General features: G+C 54.5%; 1 protein-coding gene across 2 annotated transcripts; it reads left to right on the top strand.

The window, feature by feature from the left end:
* Window positions 1–820: 820 nt before the first annotated feature.
* Window positions 821–4,518, top strand: LOC123075053 (uncharacterized). Of its 2 annotated transcripts, XM_044497740.1 has the most exons (3): window positions 821–2,128; window positions 2,268–3,476; window positions 3,950–4,518. In XM_044497740.1, exons 1-3 carry the CDS (start codon window positions 856–858, stop codon window positions 3,985–3,987), a joined length of 2,520 nt encoding a protein of 839 aa, XP_044353675.1. In that variant the 5' UTR covers window positions 821–855; the 3' UTR covers window positions 3,988–4,518. The 2 variants fall into 2 exon arrangements, with proteins under 2 accessions (XP_044353675.1, XP_044353674.1); XM_044497739.1 differs by lacking the exon at window positions 3,950–4,518 and having other exon boundaries at window positions 822–2,128; window positions 2,268–3,600.
* The last annotated feature ends 13,628 nt before the right edge of the window (window positions 4,519–18,146 follow it).

Raw genomic sequence — 18,146 nt, 5'->3', positions numbered from 1 at the left:
TAAAAACAAGTGGAAAAGATGCAGTCGCGGCGTCGCGCGCTGCATGTGTAGCGCGCTGGATGCGAGCTGCCGCAAAGTTGGGCCCGACCCATGTGGCGTGCGCTCTTTTTTTTGCATGGTAATACGTGTCTTATTTATATCATAAGGATTATAGTACAAGCCACGTATATACCGACCTGACAAAACTAAAAAGACAACAGAACGCTAGCCTTTGCATACAGGAACACCAGCCAAGAAGTAAAATTACAAACAAGACTGAAGAATCCTCTTAGCTTGACACCAACGCCCGTCACCTGCCTCTGGCACCACCATAGCAGCCACCAAAGAAGAAAATGACGGATCACCTCCACACCCGAGCTCGACGCGGCTCCATCGCTGATATGCAGCTTTGCGGACCTCCAAGGTGGCTCGCCAATAAAGGTGAAGCCATTGCCGTTGAACGAATCAGACCGGGGCAACACCCCGGACACGCCATCGAACTCCAGACCCGGCACCCCCGCGCAACTAAGACGTTGGAGGAGGAAACCATACCTGCCTGCCACGAACCACGAACCCAGATCCACCATCTTCCAGATGCCGTCGATGCAGACCACAATCTGCATCCGCTCCTGGACTACCTTCCAAGCTCCACGGCGGCGCTGGAGCAAACGTCGGCGCAACGGCGGAGCCCGAGGACACAGGTCCACCACGAGGATGCCGCCGCCGCCGCATCATCCTTACTTGAACAGTCTGGTTTCCAAATCCACCCAAAAACGGATCGCCTCGTTGGGAAAGGATCTGAAGATTTATTAGTCGACGCCGCCATCGCCATCGCTGAAATCATGACGATGAACAATCCAAAATCCTAAAAAACTAATGCCTAAAACAATCCACACGCGTGGATCCGGCGACCCTCCTCACCACCAACAACCGAGGTCGTCAGCGAAGGGGAGCCGCCGGAGGACGGCGGCGGAGGAAGACGCCCTGGCAGCGGCAGGAGGCGAGATCGCCTTTCTTAAGAAAGAAAGCCGCTCTATCCGGCTCGCTAACGCGCCCGTGGTAGAATACCTATCGACGGTTCGACACGAACCGGCGGAGCAAACCCTCGGTCGCACCGCACCGCCGAGCGCAAAACCCCGGCCTGCCCGCGTCAGTCACCTCACCCCACCTCCCATGGCGGAAGGGGAGGAGCACGGGCAGCGCGCCTGGGCGCAGGCGGACACGAGCGCCATGAGGCGAGCCCTCCTAACCCTAATCCACCGCTACTACCTCGACGCGCTCTCGCGGCTGCCCGCCGCCGACCTCCGGGCCGCCCTCGCGCGCGGCCTCCTCGCCGCCGGCCACTGCTACGGGCCCCTCCACCCCGTCCACAACATCCTCCTCAACGCCATCTGGTACGCCGCCGCCTCCCCCCTTCGCGCCGCCGTCGACGTGATCGGCGGCGACGTCCTCGCCCGCGCCTGCCGCCGCTCCCTCGACGGGCTGCTGGACTGCCTCCGCCGCCTCTGCCCGTCCCTCTCCGCCGGCGACGCGCTGTGGCACCTGCTGTGCGCCGACGCCGACCTCTCCGTCGCCGTCGCCCAGGCGAACCGGACCAGCAGGTCCAGCGCACGGGCCGCGATGCGGGCTCAGGCCCTTGGCGCCTTTCAGGCGGCCGCCGAGGCAGCGCGGCACCCCGACCCTGCGGCCCTTGGGCTGTTCATGGCCTCCGTGTTGCCTGCCGTCGACCACGACATCGCCTCCTTACTGCGTGTTAAGCACACGCTTTCACCTATGGACATCAAGCATCTCTCCCGTGCACTCGTACCTCCCCTCCTGGTCCCGGCGCCTGTAATGCTCAGCCCACGGCACATAGACAGCGCAGAAGAGGCAGTGCTTGAGGTTGTGGCAGCGGCTTTGCGTTGGCACACTCTCGAATCGGGGCAGCACTTTGTTCTGCACTCTGTTTGTGGTGTGAATCGCCTATGTAAAGAGGGATTAGACAACTGTTTTCACATCAATTTCTTGGCCTGTCGTAAGATCTCTGTTTCTGGTTCTGTTGTATCAGGCGCACCAATGCTGTTCTTCACCGAAGCAGTTGCCCCAACCTCAGCCTGCGATGAAAGCAACGTCCAATTGTGTGTGCCGGTTGATCCATTGACCGAGATTGGTATGTTATCAGTTCCACATTTTTCATATCATCAGAATTTACATGTCTCAATACCTGTATGGATTATCTCATTTGCCATGTCTCAAGATACATGTGCTGTTTGTTGAGCAATTCCCTAAATTGTTTCTGGTAAACGCAGGTAGTTGCCGTGCTTGTAGGATGAACAACAAAACGATTGTGCACCCGACTTGTCATGAATATCTTGGTGGCCGGGACTTTCAACTGGATGAAGTCGAGTGTTTATCTGGTGCTGAAAGTGACAGTGAGGCAGGTTGGCGCCCTATGGCAGAGGAGGCAGTATTGCCTGCCATGGCCTCCATTTCCTCCAGGGACGAGGAGGTGTCTGCAGCGCATGGGAAGAGACCGGATTCTCGCACACTGCGACGGAGGATGCTTGGCCTGATACGCTGCTACTACCTCGAGGCCATCTCCCGTCTGCCCACCGAAGATCTCTGGACCACCCTCTCGCGTGGCCTCCTCATCGCCGGTCACTGCTACGGCCCTCTACACCCTGTCCACAACATCATCGTCAATTCCGTCTGGTACTCTGCTGCTTTTCCCATTCGCTCCAGTGACCGGATCGATACCGCCTTCATCAGCAACTGTACCATACGCCGTGTAGTTCAGTGTTCGCTTGATGGATTGGTTGCTTCACTTCACCATCTCTGTCCTGGCCTCTCCGATGATGATGCCCTTTGGCACCTCAGTCTCTCCCGCGCCGACCTCCGTGCCGCTGTTGCCTCCGCACGCGGTGCTGCCCTGTCGTCGTTCCGTCTGACGGCATCGGAGCTGGAAGCCGCCTTTCAAGCGGCTGACAAGGCAGCGCGGCATCTGAAACCTGCGGCCCTTGCGCTCTTCACTTCTTCCGTTGTGCTTTCTGTGGAACGTGATGCTGTCTCGCTGCTCAACAGCAAACACAGGCTTTCCTCAGCTGACATTCTGCGCCTCTCCACCATGTTGCTGCCTTCCCCACTACCAGATGAGCTGCCACACCCTCCTCTTGAAGAGCGGTTCACGGCGGCCTTTAAACTCATCACTAGAAGGAGGAACCTTCTCATAAGATGGTACAAACGATGGGTGGAATTAGCGGATGCAGCGTTGCGCAAGTATGCTCAGCAAACTGCGGCACATTATCAGCTTCATGTCATCTATGGCATTGGTTCCGTGCACAATGAGTTCAATATGGATGATTCTTTCCATACTAGTTTTATGGCGTGGCCGAAGGATCCTTCCTGTGCTAGAGAAGCTCCTGTGTTTTTCTTTGCTGAAGCACTTCCGTCTGGCTCCGACTTTTGTGAAGAGGACATCACCTTGTGCTGTACAGTACAGCCATCACCAAGTGAAGTTGGTATGCTCTTGACATTCAATCATTTTTTTCTTTTCGTACTGAAATTATTTAGTGCTACTCATGACATCTGATCATCTCATGGTTGGTTCTTTGGTCGTATTTGAAACAAACCTAAGAGTCTTTATGACTTGATTCACTAGTTTGTTGGGGGTTTGTCTGCCCGGGGCATACATGATAGATAAATTGAAATCGTCTATTAACCGCAGCAGCAAATGTGTTGCCTGAATGTTGCATTTAAACTTCCAGATCAGTTGCCTTTGGCCTAGCAGACATACTCTTGAAATATGTTGGCATGTTTTTGCCTTTCCATATTCCTTCAGTGAATCATCCGGAAACTTCCAAATTGACCACCCGGATGAATCTGAGAACTTCTCTGGTGGGCAGTACTACACTTTGGATGCCGATGGAATAGTCAAAGACCTGGATTGCCCCATCAAAAGTAATGCTGACTTCAGGTGTTTTGATCCTGTCAGAGACATTGGTTTGGTGGAGTACCTGGATCAAGAGTTAACCAGTTACATATCCTCTCGGCCCTCCAGACGCATTCGTCGTTTTTACAGACAAAACATCGATCAAGCTATCTAGGACTACTGCAGCGGAATTATGTGATCTGTTATGTGAATGGTGCTGTTCTTGGCCTGCACCGTCGTCATGTATACATGTTGTCAAACTGAGAGACGCTGAGAATGCGTCGTTTGCCGGTTCGTGTCATTTTTTTCTTGAAACGTGAATGGTGCTGCTACTAATAGATGTAGAACAATCAGGTGTAGTACTTTAGGTAGCACCCAGTTCCGCTTTTCCGTCATGTTCAAGCTCGCCCAGGCACTTGAGCAAACGTGGTGCCATAGCAAATCCCTCCCGGGGTCACCCCTTTCTGCCTCCTAAGTCCTAACCTATGGTTTAGTACTTGTTCTTAGGTTGGAAAGGATGGTAGCTTGTTCTGAGGATTGGGTAGTGGCATGCATTTGTGCAGCAGCCCACACAGATGCTCCCTCCGTTCACAAATATAGGATGCTCTAACTTCTTTGTGAATCGGATGTATATAGACACGCTTGTGTGTTTGTTCACGCATTTTGGTTCGTATGTACTCTATATTGAAATATCCAAAACATCTTATACTCCCTCAGTTCCAAAGTGTCGTGGTTTTAGTTCCATGACACTTATGTTGGAACAGAGGGAGTCCTATATATTGATATTTGTAATGCATCAGTTATAAACAGCCTTGAACTCTTGATGGTTCTTAGGTGGTACAAAACGATTGCACATTCAGATCGCTGAAAACGACATGAAACTGACCGACCGACTGAAGCAACACCGTGAGAGGCTCCGGGCTGCGGACGACAGGAAGCAGAGATGTTCTTCTTCAGTTTGTCAAATTGAAGGTCCCGTTTGTTTGACATGTGACTATGCTATAATAGTTCGTGGGTTGGGTGTCGGGGGTTTCGTGCGACATATGTCAAAGGATGGCTTATCATGGTGGGGGAGAGTAAGACGTCGCCGGTGCCTGGAAGCAGGATAAGGCGTAAACATGTAAGCCGACGCACTTTACCCAGGTTCGGGGCTCTCCTAATAGATAACACCCCTAGTCCTGCTCTGCGGGGTCTCCGCATGCTCACTATCTCAACAAGTGGCTATACAAGTTGCTCCTTGAGCTGTTTGCTAGAGGAGGAAGAAGGGCAAGGCTAGCCCTACTCCTCTCTCTACGTGGTGTGAGTAATATCTCAGGGGCTGAACCCTTTGCATGGGTGCCTTGGGGGTTTATATAGGCCTACCCCTAGGGGTACAATGATAATCTGGCCGGGTGTAGGATCCGACTGTCAGGGTCTATGGTCACCGGCTTTTCCGCCGGCGGCTGGGGCGCGCCGCCTGATGGGACCCGCCGGCTGTCTCGTACTTGGCCGACAGGCCGCGCTCGCCGCTCGCGGGTCTTGCCGGCTGCTTAGTACTGTAGCCGTGCTGCTGCTGATGCATGCTTTGTCGGGGAAGGCGTGGTTACAGTCCCGCCGCCTGGTGGGCGTTCAATGTAGCCATTCCCCGTCTCTTCTGATTAATGGCGCACAAACTTCAAGGGAGGGGAAGGGCCGCCTGGTCAGGAGCCGGCCTCCCCCTAAGCCGACTGGTCTGGGCTCGCCGCCCTCTGGCTTCTCACGGACAGGTGGGGCTCGCCGCCTGTGGGCCGTACCCGACAGTCCGTCGTGGGTGCATGGCCTTCTCTGCCATGGGTGATGTCATGGGATGCGTGGCAACAGTGCCGCGCCGGGCGAGGGATGTCCGCCCAGTACGTTGCACTGTGGCCACGCCTCGCCCTAGATTCGGGGGTGGCAGGCTGTACTGTAGCCACGCCCCGTCTCGTCATGTTTATGTGGGTGCAAACTTTGAGGGCGCGAGGGGGCCGCCGGCTAGGAGTCGCCCCACTTCATGGCCGTCTTTTAGGTCTCGCCGCCTTCAAACAGCCGGCCGCTTGGACCAGCCGGCCCCAAGAAGGCGGCCCTTTGTCTTTGATGCTTGAGGGGCGCAGCCGGCCCCCATGTCTTGAAATACCAGGGGTGGCTGATGAGTCTACCCGTGGTCATTTACTCTGACAGTAGTCCCCAAAGCTGGTGGGGCGCCGCGGCTGAAGGGGCGAGAGGCCTCAGCAGCTTCCTACTCCAAGTGGTTGGTGATCGCGCCTCGTCCGTCTCCTGAGGCGCCGACAGCTAGGAGTCGGCCGGGACCAGGCGGGCCGCCTGGTGATTTCGAAACGTTGCGGCAGGAGCCAGGTGGCACGCCAGCCCGGCGCCAGGCTTGCCGCCCGTCGCCCGCGCGCCACGCGGCGCCAGCCAGCCGGGCCGGCCTGCAAGCCCACGTGCGCGATGAGACGCTGCCGCAGGCTGGGGCCCGCTACTACTGGGCCTCGGCACGCGCGCGGATCCGCTGTGGCCGAGGCGGACGGTTGGGATTCCGGGGCGCAGTAAATGCACACCGTTACTGCGCGGTAAACGCGGGGTCGTGGGGTCATGGGCGCAGTTAATCCCACGATCCCACGTCCTGCCCCCTCGGCTTCGCCGCCAGGGGCTATAAGTATGGGGAGGGGAGCGGCAGACGCACGCGCGCCCTCCTCTCCCTTCGCCATTTTCCTCTTCTCCTCTTTGCTGCCGCCGCACTCCCGCATCTTGCCGAAGTGTCGCCGCATCCCATCGTCGCCGAGCCCGTCCACACCACAGTGTCGCTGCTCCGCCGCGGGCTTGCGCGTTTGTCGTCGCGCCGTGCTTCCGTCGGGCTTCAAGCTCTCATGGCGCGCGAAAAGGCAAGCTCCGGCGCCTGGGACGGCTCCAACGTCCATGAGGATCACCTCGATTTCCTCCGCAAAACGCGGCGGCTGCCCGACGAGGGCTACGTACAGGTCGTCTTTCGGTCGCATTTCCTCCGCGGCTTCGGCCTGCTGGCGAGCGGCTTCCTCCGCTCCTTCCTTCAGTTCTATCGACTCCAGCCACACCACCTCACACGAACACGGTGGTGCTGCTGTCCGCCTTCGTCACGCTATGCGAGGGTTACCTTGGCATTCTCCCCACCCTCGAGCTCTGGGGGGAGTTCTTCTACACCAAGCTCGGCACCGCCGCCAAGGGGGAGCCGGCTCAGTGCGGAGCCTTCGTCGCGGTGCGACGTCCGGGCGTCGGGAACTGCTTCCCGGCTACCAGCTTGACACAGTCGGTCAAGCTGTGGGAAAAATCTTATTTCTACGTCAAGAATGTCCACCCGACGACGGACTTTGTCAACCTGCCGGCTTATACAGCCGGCCCGCCGGCTGAGCCCCGCACCAACTGGTCTTTCAAGCCGAGGACGCTGTCGGTCGCCTCCACTGCCGCCATCGCCTGGCTCAAGGTGATGACAGAGTCGGAGGGCCTCAAGGCCTCGGACTTGCTGACCGCTTTTGTGGTGCGTCGAGTGCTTCCTCTTCAAGGCCGGCCTCACCTGATCAGCCGGATGAGCAGGCATTGAGACCCGTGCCGGATGTGCACCAAGGAGATGCCGGACGCAGAGGTGGCCCGGCTGGTGAACCATATCTTGAACTCCAAACTCTCGGAAGCGGAGTGGCAGTTCAGCAAGCAACCTTACTCCCGCGCACACCCGCCACCTGCGGTGAGTCCTTAACTCTTTTTTCTCTTTATTTGCCGGGTTCTGCTTGGCCACCTGATCAGTCGGCTACGATGCAGATCCTCACATCCCAGTCGGCAGCCGACGCCCTGGAGCAGGGTCAGGAGTACCTGCCGGACCGGTCAGTGAGCGACACGGACGACCCTGACTTGGGGGCGGCCGCCCTGGAAGAAGACGACTCCACGGGTGGCGGTGGCGGAGCAGGCGGCTCCGGAGGAGGAGGCGGCCTCAATGAATGGCCAGACGACGACGAGGAGGAGATCGAGCCGCGACGCCCGCCAGTCGCCGACAAGGCGGGCGCGAGCTCCTCAGCTGCGCCGTCTGGGCCAGGCGGCACACCAAAGCGCCGAGCCGGCTCGCTGTTGTTCGGCAGCCGGCCGAAGAAGCCCAAGAGCTCGGCCGTTGCGACCAGGCGGGAGGAGGCCGCCGCGAAGGCGGCCCAGTTCCAGAAGGCCCCAAAGCAACCGCCGATGGTGTCTGCGTAAGTGTTTGCCATCCCTTGTGTTTTTTTCTTATTTTTTGCAAACTCTTTCTGAATTTCTTCTTATCTTGCTTTGAACAGGGTCCCGCTCTCTCTTGAGCGGTCTGACTCCGCATCTGTGTTCGGGACGGTGGAGGGCTCCACCAACACCCGCCGCGTAGACCCGCTCGCTGACCTCCGGGAGGCGACGGAAAAGAACGCGCGGGAGGCGCGCGAGGAGCGGGAGGAGGCGGAACGGCAGAGGGTGGCAGCGGCCAGGGCGGCGCAGGAGGAGGCGGACGCGGCGGCCAAGGCCCAGGCCGACACCGCGACTAAGGCCCAGGCGGACGCCGCGACCAAGGCCCAGGCGGACGCGGCCGCCAAGGCGCAAGCGGAAGAGGCTGCACGCGGCCGGACTCCATGACTTGTCATCCCTCTGCGCGCCGTGCCACCCGCACCCGAGATCCCGACGCCGACTGCAGGAGCCGACGATGACCAGCCGGTCATGGAGAGGGGAGGGGGCGATGTCATCATCTTGGGGGCGGAGATGCCCCCGCAAGCGCCGACTGCAGAGGCCCAAAGCAGCCGGCCTGACGCACCACCGGCGCCACCGGTCGGTGGCGAGCTGGTGGTGGGGGCGACCCCCGCGGTCCGCACTCCGGCGCGCCGGCGTGCGGCGAAAGCAGCTCCGGCGCCACGGCAGCAGGAGATCGGGGCCGCAAGCTCGTCGGCCCCAGATGCAGAGGCCACCAGCGCCGCTCCGCCGGAGTGGATGCCTGGGGGCGGAACGGCTGTTCTGAACACGGCCGCGCAGGACGTCCGGGTCCGGCTCGAGGCCTAGGCCACCGCCCTCCAGCATTATATGCAGGAGTTCCTGGCAACACGAGCGGTCGTCCGAGTATGTTTCTTATTTTTGACTCTTGTAATCTTCCGTGGGGGCGCGTCAGCGCACCCACTGGGTGTAGTCCTCGAGTTCCGGGCCGGCTGCTGAGCAGGCGGCCTAGAACTTTCAGGTAGGCTCAAGTGCTGACTTGTTTTTTCTTCTGTTGTCTTTGTTGCAGGATTATCACAACATCCAGGTCCAGGAGCTGGCCAAGCGGACCACTGATTTGACCGAGAGCTGAAGTAAGCACTCCGCTTCCCTTCTCGCGAGGGTGCGTTAGCGCACCCGCTGGGTGTAGTCCCCGAGATTTGGGCCGACTGCTGAGCAGCCGGGCCGGATCTTCCTGGCGTCTACTTTTCTTTTTGTTGATTGTTGACTTGTCTTTTCTTTCTTGTCTTTGCAGAGGCGGCTGCCACACTGCAGCAGCGCCCGGGGGAAACCCAAACCGCGCTGCGCGCTAAGGAGGAGTGCTGCAAGGCGGCTGAGGAGCGCGACCGCCTGGCCAAGGAGCTGGCTGACCAGGCAGACCGTCACAAGGCGTCCCTTCAGAAGGCGGAGGACAACGAGGCCGGGCTCCTGGCCGAGTTCGAGACTGAGCGCTCGAGCTAGGCCGAGAGGGAGAAAGATCTGACCGACGGCTACAGTGAGATTGAGGACATGATCGGCGGTGAGTTGCCGCTTCCTTTGAACAGCCGCCGACTACCGCAGAAGTCGGCTTTGGCTTCTAACACTTTCTTATTGCACAGACTTCTTCCCTGGTTACGCCGTTGCTGCCAGTCAGGCCATCAAGGCACGCCGCGATGATCGAAGGAGTGAAGGTGCGGAAATAGCGCCCAATGAACCCCGGACCCTCAGCGAGCAGCTTCTCGCCGTTCAAGCGCGTCTTCAGCCGGCTCATCGGATGCTCCGCCGCTTGCAGCGTGTCGGAGCTCAAGTGTTGTCTGCCCTCTGGCCAGAAGCCAATATTCCGCGCACCCCCAGACGGACTGCCGACTGGCTGGAAGTGACAGTCGGCCGCTTCGAGGGGTGGAAGGGCTCCTCAGCCCGGGCAGGCGCACGGCGAGCCTTGGAATTCGTTAAGGCGTGGTATCCTGGGCTAAGCCTAGCCCAGTTGGCCACGTTCCGGCAGGAAGCCAACGCAGAGTTGGTGGCAGTGAGGCGCGAGCTCACTCAATGCGTGACGGCGATCGCCGAGTACACCGAGACCGACGTCTTCCTCCCCGAGCTGGACGAGGAGGGTGCTGAAGTGTCGCCGAACTGGTTCGGGCTGAACCCAGAGGACGGCGAAGACTCGATGGAGGAGATCGCCTCCAGCGACGAAGGAGATGACGAGGAGGACGAGGATGGTGAAGACGACGCGCCGGAAGACGGAGCGGACGACCAACCTCAGCTCGACCGTGCCTCGAGCAGCAAGCCGCGTGCGGGTGCGTCGGCTGCTGCTGGAGACGACCAAGCCGAGACTCGCCAGCCGGCCACTCCACCATCCTGCGCCGGCGACTCCACCAGCCTGCCGGACCCGCCCGCTACTCCTCTGGCCTAGGCGGCCAGTTTTATCTTAACTTTTCCTGCTTTGTAGTTTCTTTGAACAAAACTTGTTAAATTTGCGCAGTTCCACCCACTGGGGGTGTATTCAAACTTCGTTGAATGCTGGCCAAGGGCCTTTTGCTATGTAAATTAAGTCCCGCACGAGCTGTGCTTTGCCGAGTTCCAACTTGTCTTGCTTTTCTGTTCTTTTTTGGCCGTTCCCTTTGCCGTCTTCCCTTAGCTGCCGCCTTGTCAGCCAGACAGCCGCTCTGCGGTCCATGGCTGGGTCAAGTGCTTGGCCGCTTTGGGGAGACAAGTACTTTGGCCTCTTAGAACGTAGAAAGTTAAATAAGAAGCCAGCTGGCCGGCTGCTCGACAGCCGGTCGGTGAGGCGAGGAGCCGGCTTGGCCTGTGTGAGTGCTTTGGTCCTTAGCCATTTTTCATGTGGGCACCATTTCCTGCCTTTAACTCTTGTCAGCCGGACAGTCGCTCTGCGAGCTGTGGCTTGTGGCAAGAGAGGGCTTAGATGCCGACAATTACTTGTCCGACTGTAGGTAGTACCGACATAGTACAAGGCGGCAAGCCCCCGGGCCGACTAGTCGAACCCGGTGCCAGGCAGAAGAATGAAATAACACATTCATAGGCATAACACTTATCATATAGATAAAAAGGGTAGTCCCCGAGTGCTCCTCGAGGGACCCGATGTCTTTGCGCTTAATACAAAAGGTAGCGTGGTACATACTGCATTCAACTATAAAATCTTCGGAGGAGATTGACGTTCCATGGGCGCTCCGATTCCTTGCCGGAGTCGTCTCTCTTGCGTGCTCTGGGCTTCTATGCATCGATGAGGTAGTAGGAGTCATTGCCCAAAGCTTTGCTGATGATGAAGGGGCCTTCCCAAGGGGCAGAGAGCTTGTGCTGGCCGGTTGTTTGCTGGATCAGCCGGAGCACACAAGGTCTCCCTCTTGGAAGGATCTTGGCTTGATCTTTCGATTATGGTAGCGGCGCAGGCTCTGCTGATAGATGGCGGACCGGCTGAGTGCCAACAGCCGGCCCTCTTCCAGCAGATCGACGCCATCTTCTCGTGCTTCCTTCGCCTCCGCCTCCGTGTACATGGTGACGCGAGGTGAGTCAAACTCAATGTCAGTTGGGATGACGGCCTCGGCACCATACACGAGAAAGAATGGAGTGAAGCTGGTTGACTTGTTCGGAGTGGTGCGCAGGCTCCAGAGGACGGCCGACAGCTCGTCGATCCAGCAGCCGGCCGAGCGCTCTAGTGGCTCGACCAGTCGGGGCTTGATGCCGGACAAGATGAGGCCGTTTGCTCGTTCGACTTGGCTGTTTGACTGCGGATGGGCAACGGACGCTAAGTCCAGTTGGATGCCCTGCGTCGCACAGAAACGGGCCAAGGCTCCTTTGGCAAAATTTGTGCCGTTGTCGGTGATGATGTTGTGTGGTATGCTGTACCGGACGGTGATATCTGCGATGAAGGTCATGGCCGTCGGACCATTGAGCTTTTTGATTGGCTTTGCTTCAATCCACTTGGTGAATTTGTCCACGGCAACAAGCAAATGAGTCATGCCACCGCGTGCTGTCTTGAATGGACCCACCATGTCCATCCCCCAGACGGCAAAGGGCCAGGCAAGGGGGATGGTCTTGAGTGCAGAAGTCGGCAGGTGTTGTTTTGAGCTGAATTTCTGGCATCCCTTGCAATGCTTGACCAGATCTTTGGCATCTTCTAGAGCAGTCGGCCAGAAGAAACCATGGCGGAAAGCTTTGGCGACAAGGGATCTAGAGACCGCGTGGTGGCCGCACTTGCCTTGGTGGATATCTTTGAGGATTGCCTTGCCCTTTTCTGGTTCTACGCAGCGCTGGAAGACTCCGGTCACGCTGTGATAAGGGGCTAACCCGGTGTAGGGCGATCTTTCATGATTGGAGTGGGATCCCTCGAAGAACACGAAGAACACGGGGAAGAACGGAGAGAAATCACAAGGGGAAACACTCAAGAACAAGTCCAATCACACATCCACTAGACAATCAAACACACAAGATCCACAAGGTACATGAACAACAAAGGGAAAGATACAAGGTAGAGTTCATCTCCGTGAGGAGGTCTTGAAGGGGGGTCCTCCCGTGAGGGGGTCTTGATGATATCCCACAGGATCTTCTCCTAGATGGAGGTCTTGGCCTCCAATGGAGTAGTAGTGTCTCTCTCTCACGAGAAGAGGTAGGTAGGAGCAAAGCTCACATACAAATGAGCTATCACTTTGCTAACCCTAGAAAGGAGGTGGAGGTGGTCTATTTATAGTCTAAGCCACGAAGGGGTAAGTGGGAGAGGGATACAAGGCTAAAGGCCCGTGGCTGTGCACAGGCAGGTACCGGACGACTGGTGGGGGTCGGACGTCCGGTGGCTCGGGACGGTCCGGACGTCCGGCACGCATCGGAAGTCCGCTGATTCGCTTCGGGATATGTGGCACCGGATTTCTGGTAAGCGTTGGACGTCCGGTGCCTGGGACTTGTCGGACGTCCGGTGTTCATCGGTCGTCCGGCGGCTGTAGCAAGAGTCGGCTAGGGTACTTCTGGCTGGCCTGGGCGTGGGCGTGTCGGACATCCGGTGGACGCCAGTCGTCCGGGTGCTGTAGAGGGTCGTACGTCCGGTGGCTTCCGGTCGTCTGGTCGCTGTAGACTCTGCAGCTCCTTCTTCTTCTGTCTTCGCTTCCACGCTTCCCTCACGGATGGTGTAGTTATTCCTTGGCGCTTGCACTCCTCCTCGTCGTCCGTAGTGTTCCGACAATACCTATGCATGCGCACGAGTGGAGTGTCAAGTAGTATACCATCCTCGAAGGGGTCAAATGAACACGTGTAAAGGAGATGATTCACCTTTGTGTATGTGAAGTAGATGTCGCATGTGTCACTTGCCAAATGGACTCTTGACATGGTGATGCCCGTAGGATGCTCCGCATCATCCCCCCTGGAAAAGATCCATCCTCGGATCGAAAGCCAAATAACCATGGGAAAGAGATGGCGTTGCCGTGTTGAAGAGGTCGATCACCAAGCACTCATCATCTTGAAGCTCGAAATAGGCACTCTCCAATGTCGCACCATCTAGTGATTCCTGCAAAAGGGGCAAAGACAAAAAACACTTGGAAAAACAAATGTGGTTAGCGTTAGTGCAAAACCAAGCATTCAAGAGGCGATTCACCAAACAAGTGTCGTCATCATGCAAAGCATATGGTTTGACAAAGAATTGTGACATGGCATATAAGCACATAAATTGAGCACAAGGAAAGATATCATGGGGACAAGTATGCAAATGTGAGGTAGTGATGCAAATATGTTGGACAAGTGAATAAGCATCTACCTCAAGGTCATAGCAAGCATTCACAAATTGCTCAATGAAAGGTCCATGGTAGGCATAAGAATCATTCACAACACCAAATATAATGATATGTCTAAAAACATGGGTCAAGTGCAAGACAATCCAAGCATAACGTGCATAGGGTGTAGTGAATATAGTGTGGCACTCAACACAATAGAAAGAGCAATTGTTCATCATGTGTGAGGCAATCAAGGCAAGCATGTAGCAATCAATGGGACATGGCATATGTGAAGGAATGACATTGTTGGAACCAAACATGTGAAGGAGCAAGTAATCCAAGAATGGGATGCAACACACAAGGCATATCATGATGCATGGAAGTGTGAAAATGGGAAGTCGAAGCAAGATCTCTAACATGTGCGCAATCAAGGGGTCCAAGATGACAAATAAGTCTCATGGTGCAAGCAACACAAGTAGTATGATCCACAATATCCATGCTCAAGAAAGATGTCACCTTGAAGGCGTGTCCTTGTGCATCCTTCACAATGCCGAAGCACAAGCAAGTGCGATGTAGAATCATCGTGGTAGAAGGTGGTTCGCTCTCAAGGGCTCGAATGGTCAACTCACATGAAGTGGAAGTCGACACGAAGTTCAAGTATCCTACACATGTACAAAACAAAACAAAGAAAGTATGCGCATGGTAGATAAACACATCATCCATCATGATGGTTCTCATCTTTTGCACATAACCATTAGAAGCACAAGTGCATGAATAATATGATGCAACGATGGCTATATTCATGGTACTAGGTATATGGTGCAAAGAAGTAAGACAAGCATGCTTCACAAGTAATATGTCAAAATCTCCAATCATATGTGAGAATGCTATGGAGGCAATCTCATGAGCAAGACTATAAGCATTGTTGCACTCAATACATGGCAAATCATCTAGCATGAGAGAGGCAACATATGGAGATATATGACACGAAGAAATATGAATCATGTGCAAAGCATGGTAATGGTTGTCATCAACCGCATGAAAGGAGCAAGTATGAATCATCGGTGATGCAACATAAGCAAACATAGTAATCAAGTCGTGCAAACTAGTGGAGCGAAGATGCAACACACTAGAGGAAATCATGGCAATCATGTCATGTGAGCAATTAAAGGGCATAGGCAATGCACATGACATATCGCAAGCACGATCACAAATCAAGTTCAAAGCATGATCATAAGCATTGGGCACAAAGTAAACATGGCAATAACAAGAAATATCTCCACCAAGCTTGCAAATATACATACAAGTATGAGAATCAATCATCATGTGTAATGCCAAGCATGGGTCACAAATGCATGACAAAGGAATATGAATGATCATATCAAGCATAGTGAACATGGCAATATGGGCAAATGATATATAATGGACAATGACCCATAACCATGTGAGGGACATGTAGAAGAAATGCGCGAAGTCTTTGTGCGAAGAGAGCGGTGGGAAAGACAATCCATGGGATCCCAAGTCATCATTGCTCTCTAGAGCTCGTTTTGTCAACTCATGGGATTGTGAGGTTGACAATTATTCATGGGTACCTACACGAAAGAGACACAAACCGAAAAAATTGTGTGCATGGTAAATGTACACATCATCCATCATGATGTGTATGTGCATGTGTGAGTTAGCACACGATAAGCATCGCTCAAAGAAATTTGATGCATGGTATAAGAACATGTCATCCATCATGAAAGAATAGTTGTTATGTATGACACGATGGGGATGCAAATTGAGCATACAATTATATGGCACACAATAGCATGTTTATTCATGGGGAGCATATTGTGCACATAATTATGAAGATCATGCAATGGATAGGATGAATCAAAATCTCCTAAAATGTATGAGGAAACTATGGGGGTCTCCTCATGAGCAATATTGGAAACATCATATGGAGAAAATGGACAACATCCAAAACAATGCATATCTGAAGCTAGGTAGTCATGGCATGGCATATGAGATAAATGATGCAAAGGGAGCATATCAATATCATCACAAGAAAAACAAATGCCAATAACCATGGGCTTGTCATCTATGCCATAAGTGCAAATTGGGTTCATTTTAATGGCATATGCATAGTCACTATGAAGAGATTGCAAATATGACATATGATTGATCTCATGCATAGCATATGACAAGTCAAGCGGGTTATCAAACATGATGTGACCTAAAGAATTGTCACAAGAAATCCTATGTAACATGGCATCACAACTATTATACTCCACATGAGAATCATCATACTCATAGTAAATGGGCAAAAAATCATCACATGAGGAAGTCGCACTAGCATGAAGCATGGAAATAGGTTGATCAACATCATGCAAGCAATCAATGTCAAGAATGTCCACTAGTGGGACTAGAGCATCACCTTCACCTATGTTACCTTTTCCATTCCACTCAAGTGGTGTAGGTGAGGTGGGAAAGACCAAATGGTGCTCATCTTCATCTTGATGGAACCATGTGGGGGGAGGGGGTGCATCATATTCCGCCATGGCCATCGTTTTGTCCAAAGGGAGGACGAAGTCGTCGAGGATCGGCACGTCACCATAAATGGAACCTAGCACCAAATGAGAAGACACAATAGAGGTAGAGGTCAAGTCGTTAGTATTGAAAGTGGCCTCACATGACCTATCAACTATCTCACTCTCTCTATGTGGTGGTTCACTCACTCCCTCAAGGTAGGTGCACTCAAACTCACATATGGTGGAGTCACTCATCTCACTCAAGTGGTGGGGGTTGTGGCTCTCCTCACATGGGAATTGTGGCAACTCATCATATATGGGGCTAGTGGTGAAGTCACTCTCACTCTCAATATGGTGGCAAAAGTCACTCAAGTCATCATACGTCGCCATGCTCGAAGGGAAAATCCCATGCTCAACCATCCCATCGTTGTCGCCATGGATGAAGGCAGAAGATGGCACATCATCGCTCTCCTCCATGACCGAAGGGAAAATCCCATGCTCGATCATCTCGTCACCGTCGCCGTTGATGAAGGCCGAAGATGGCACATCATCACTCTTGCCTCCTAAGATGGAAGCATCATCCTTGCTCGCCGCCTTGTCGCTCGCCTCCAAAGCTTGGTCCTTGAGGGTCTCCGTAGTCGTACTCGTCGCCGCACCATCTTGAAAAAGAGTCGAAGTAGACTCGGCATCATCAATGCCACAAAGAGGGATGGCGGTGAAGTCGAACTTGGGAGCGTCGTCTTGGAGCTCGTCGGGCTTGGACATCGTGGTGGTACTAGCCTCATGCTCGCCGTGTTGGAGCTTGGTCTTCGGGAAGTGTGCTTGGGGTCGAGAAGCCTTGGCCTTCATGAGTTCTTGTTCCGCCTTGAGAGCACCAATGTAGTAGTCGTCGAGGGACTTGTAGTTCTCGAGGAAGATAGTCTTGGAGATGTCGTTGTTCAATCCCATCATGAAGTGGAACTTCATCGACATGGGGTTGTCCACGCCGGCTCGTCGGAAGGCATTCTTCATCTCCTTGAAGTACTCATCGATGGACTTGGATCCTTGGATGGTGTTCTCCAATTGGCATAGAAGTTGTTCCGTGTAGGTTGGAGGCACGAACTCTCGCCGCAAAGCTCTCTTCGTCTTGGGCCAACTCATGTCGTAGCCCTCCGATGGTGTGTGAAGCCACCATGTGGACGCGTAGTCATGGAAGTTCCTTGTGGTGCACTTCACTTGATCTTCGGGAGGAACTTGATGTAGCTTGAGGTAGTCGTCCATTAAGCGATCCCACTCGAGATACTCCTCGGGTTCTAGAGTCCCATAGAAAGGAATCTCGTGGTCGGTGTCGAGGTCGTAGTAGCTCGTGGAAGTCGCGGACTTGAGCTTGGGGTGCTTCTCTTGAGCGTAGTGTCGGGGTGCTTGTTGGCGAAGATGCCGTATGTCCGTAGGCGAAGATGACTTGTAGTCGCTTGGCAAAGATGCCAAGGGAGATGGTGAAGTCGTTGAGCGGTTGTTGGTGTTGAGCTCTTGACCTTCACATCCTTGTCGATGGTGATGGTGTCGATGCCGATGTGATCTTGCCGGAGATGGTAGCTCGGAAGCATGTGCACTTGAGCGTCTTCTCGAAGATGAGGAAGACCGCTTGTGGGCCTTGATGAGGGCTTTGATCTCCTCCATTTGAGCATCCATCTTGGCATCCAAGTTGTTGTTCGTGGCATCGAACTTGTCGTTGTTGTTGTAGACCGAAGGTGAAATGCCTTGCCTATCCATAACAAGACTCGAGTAGAGGTGAGTAGGAAATGAGATAAACAATACCACGTTACCTTTTCCCAAAGTTGAGGATGTATCCCGTTT

The sequence above is a fragment of the Triticum aestivum genome, chromosome 3D, assembly GCF_018294505.1.
Source record: "Triticum aestivum cultivar Chinese Spring chromosome 3D, IWGSC CS RefSeq v2.1, whole genome shotgun sequence".
Lineage (NCBI taxonomy): Eukaryota > Viridiplantae > Streptophyta > Magnoliopsida > Poales > Poaceae > Triticum > Triticum aestivum.
This window is presented reverse-complemented; position numbering and strand designations above follow the sequence as displayed.

Coding starts and splice junctions, on each gene's coding strand:
- LOC123075053 (XM_044497739.1), top strand. CDS start 856: ATGCCTAAAACAATCCACACGCGTGGATCCGGCGACCCTCCTCACCAC. Junction 2,129..2,267: donor TGATCCATTGACCGAGATTG/GTATGTTATCAG, acceptor TGGTAAACGCAG/GTAGTTGCCGTGCTTGTAGG.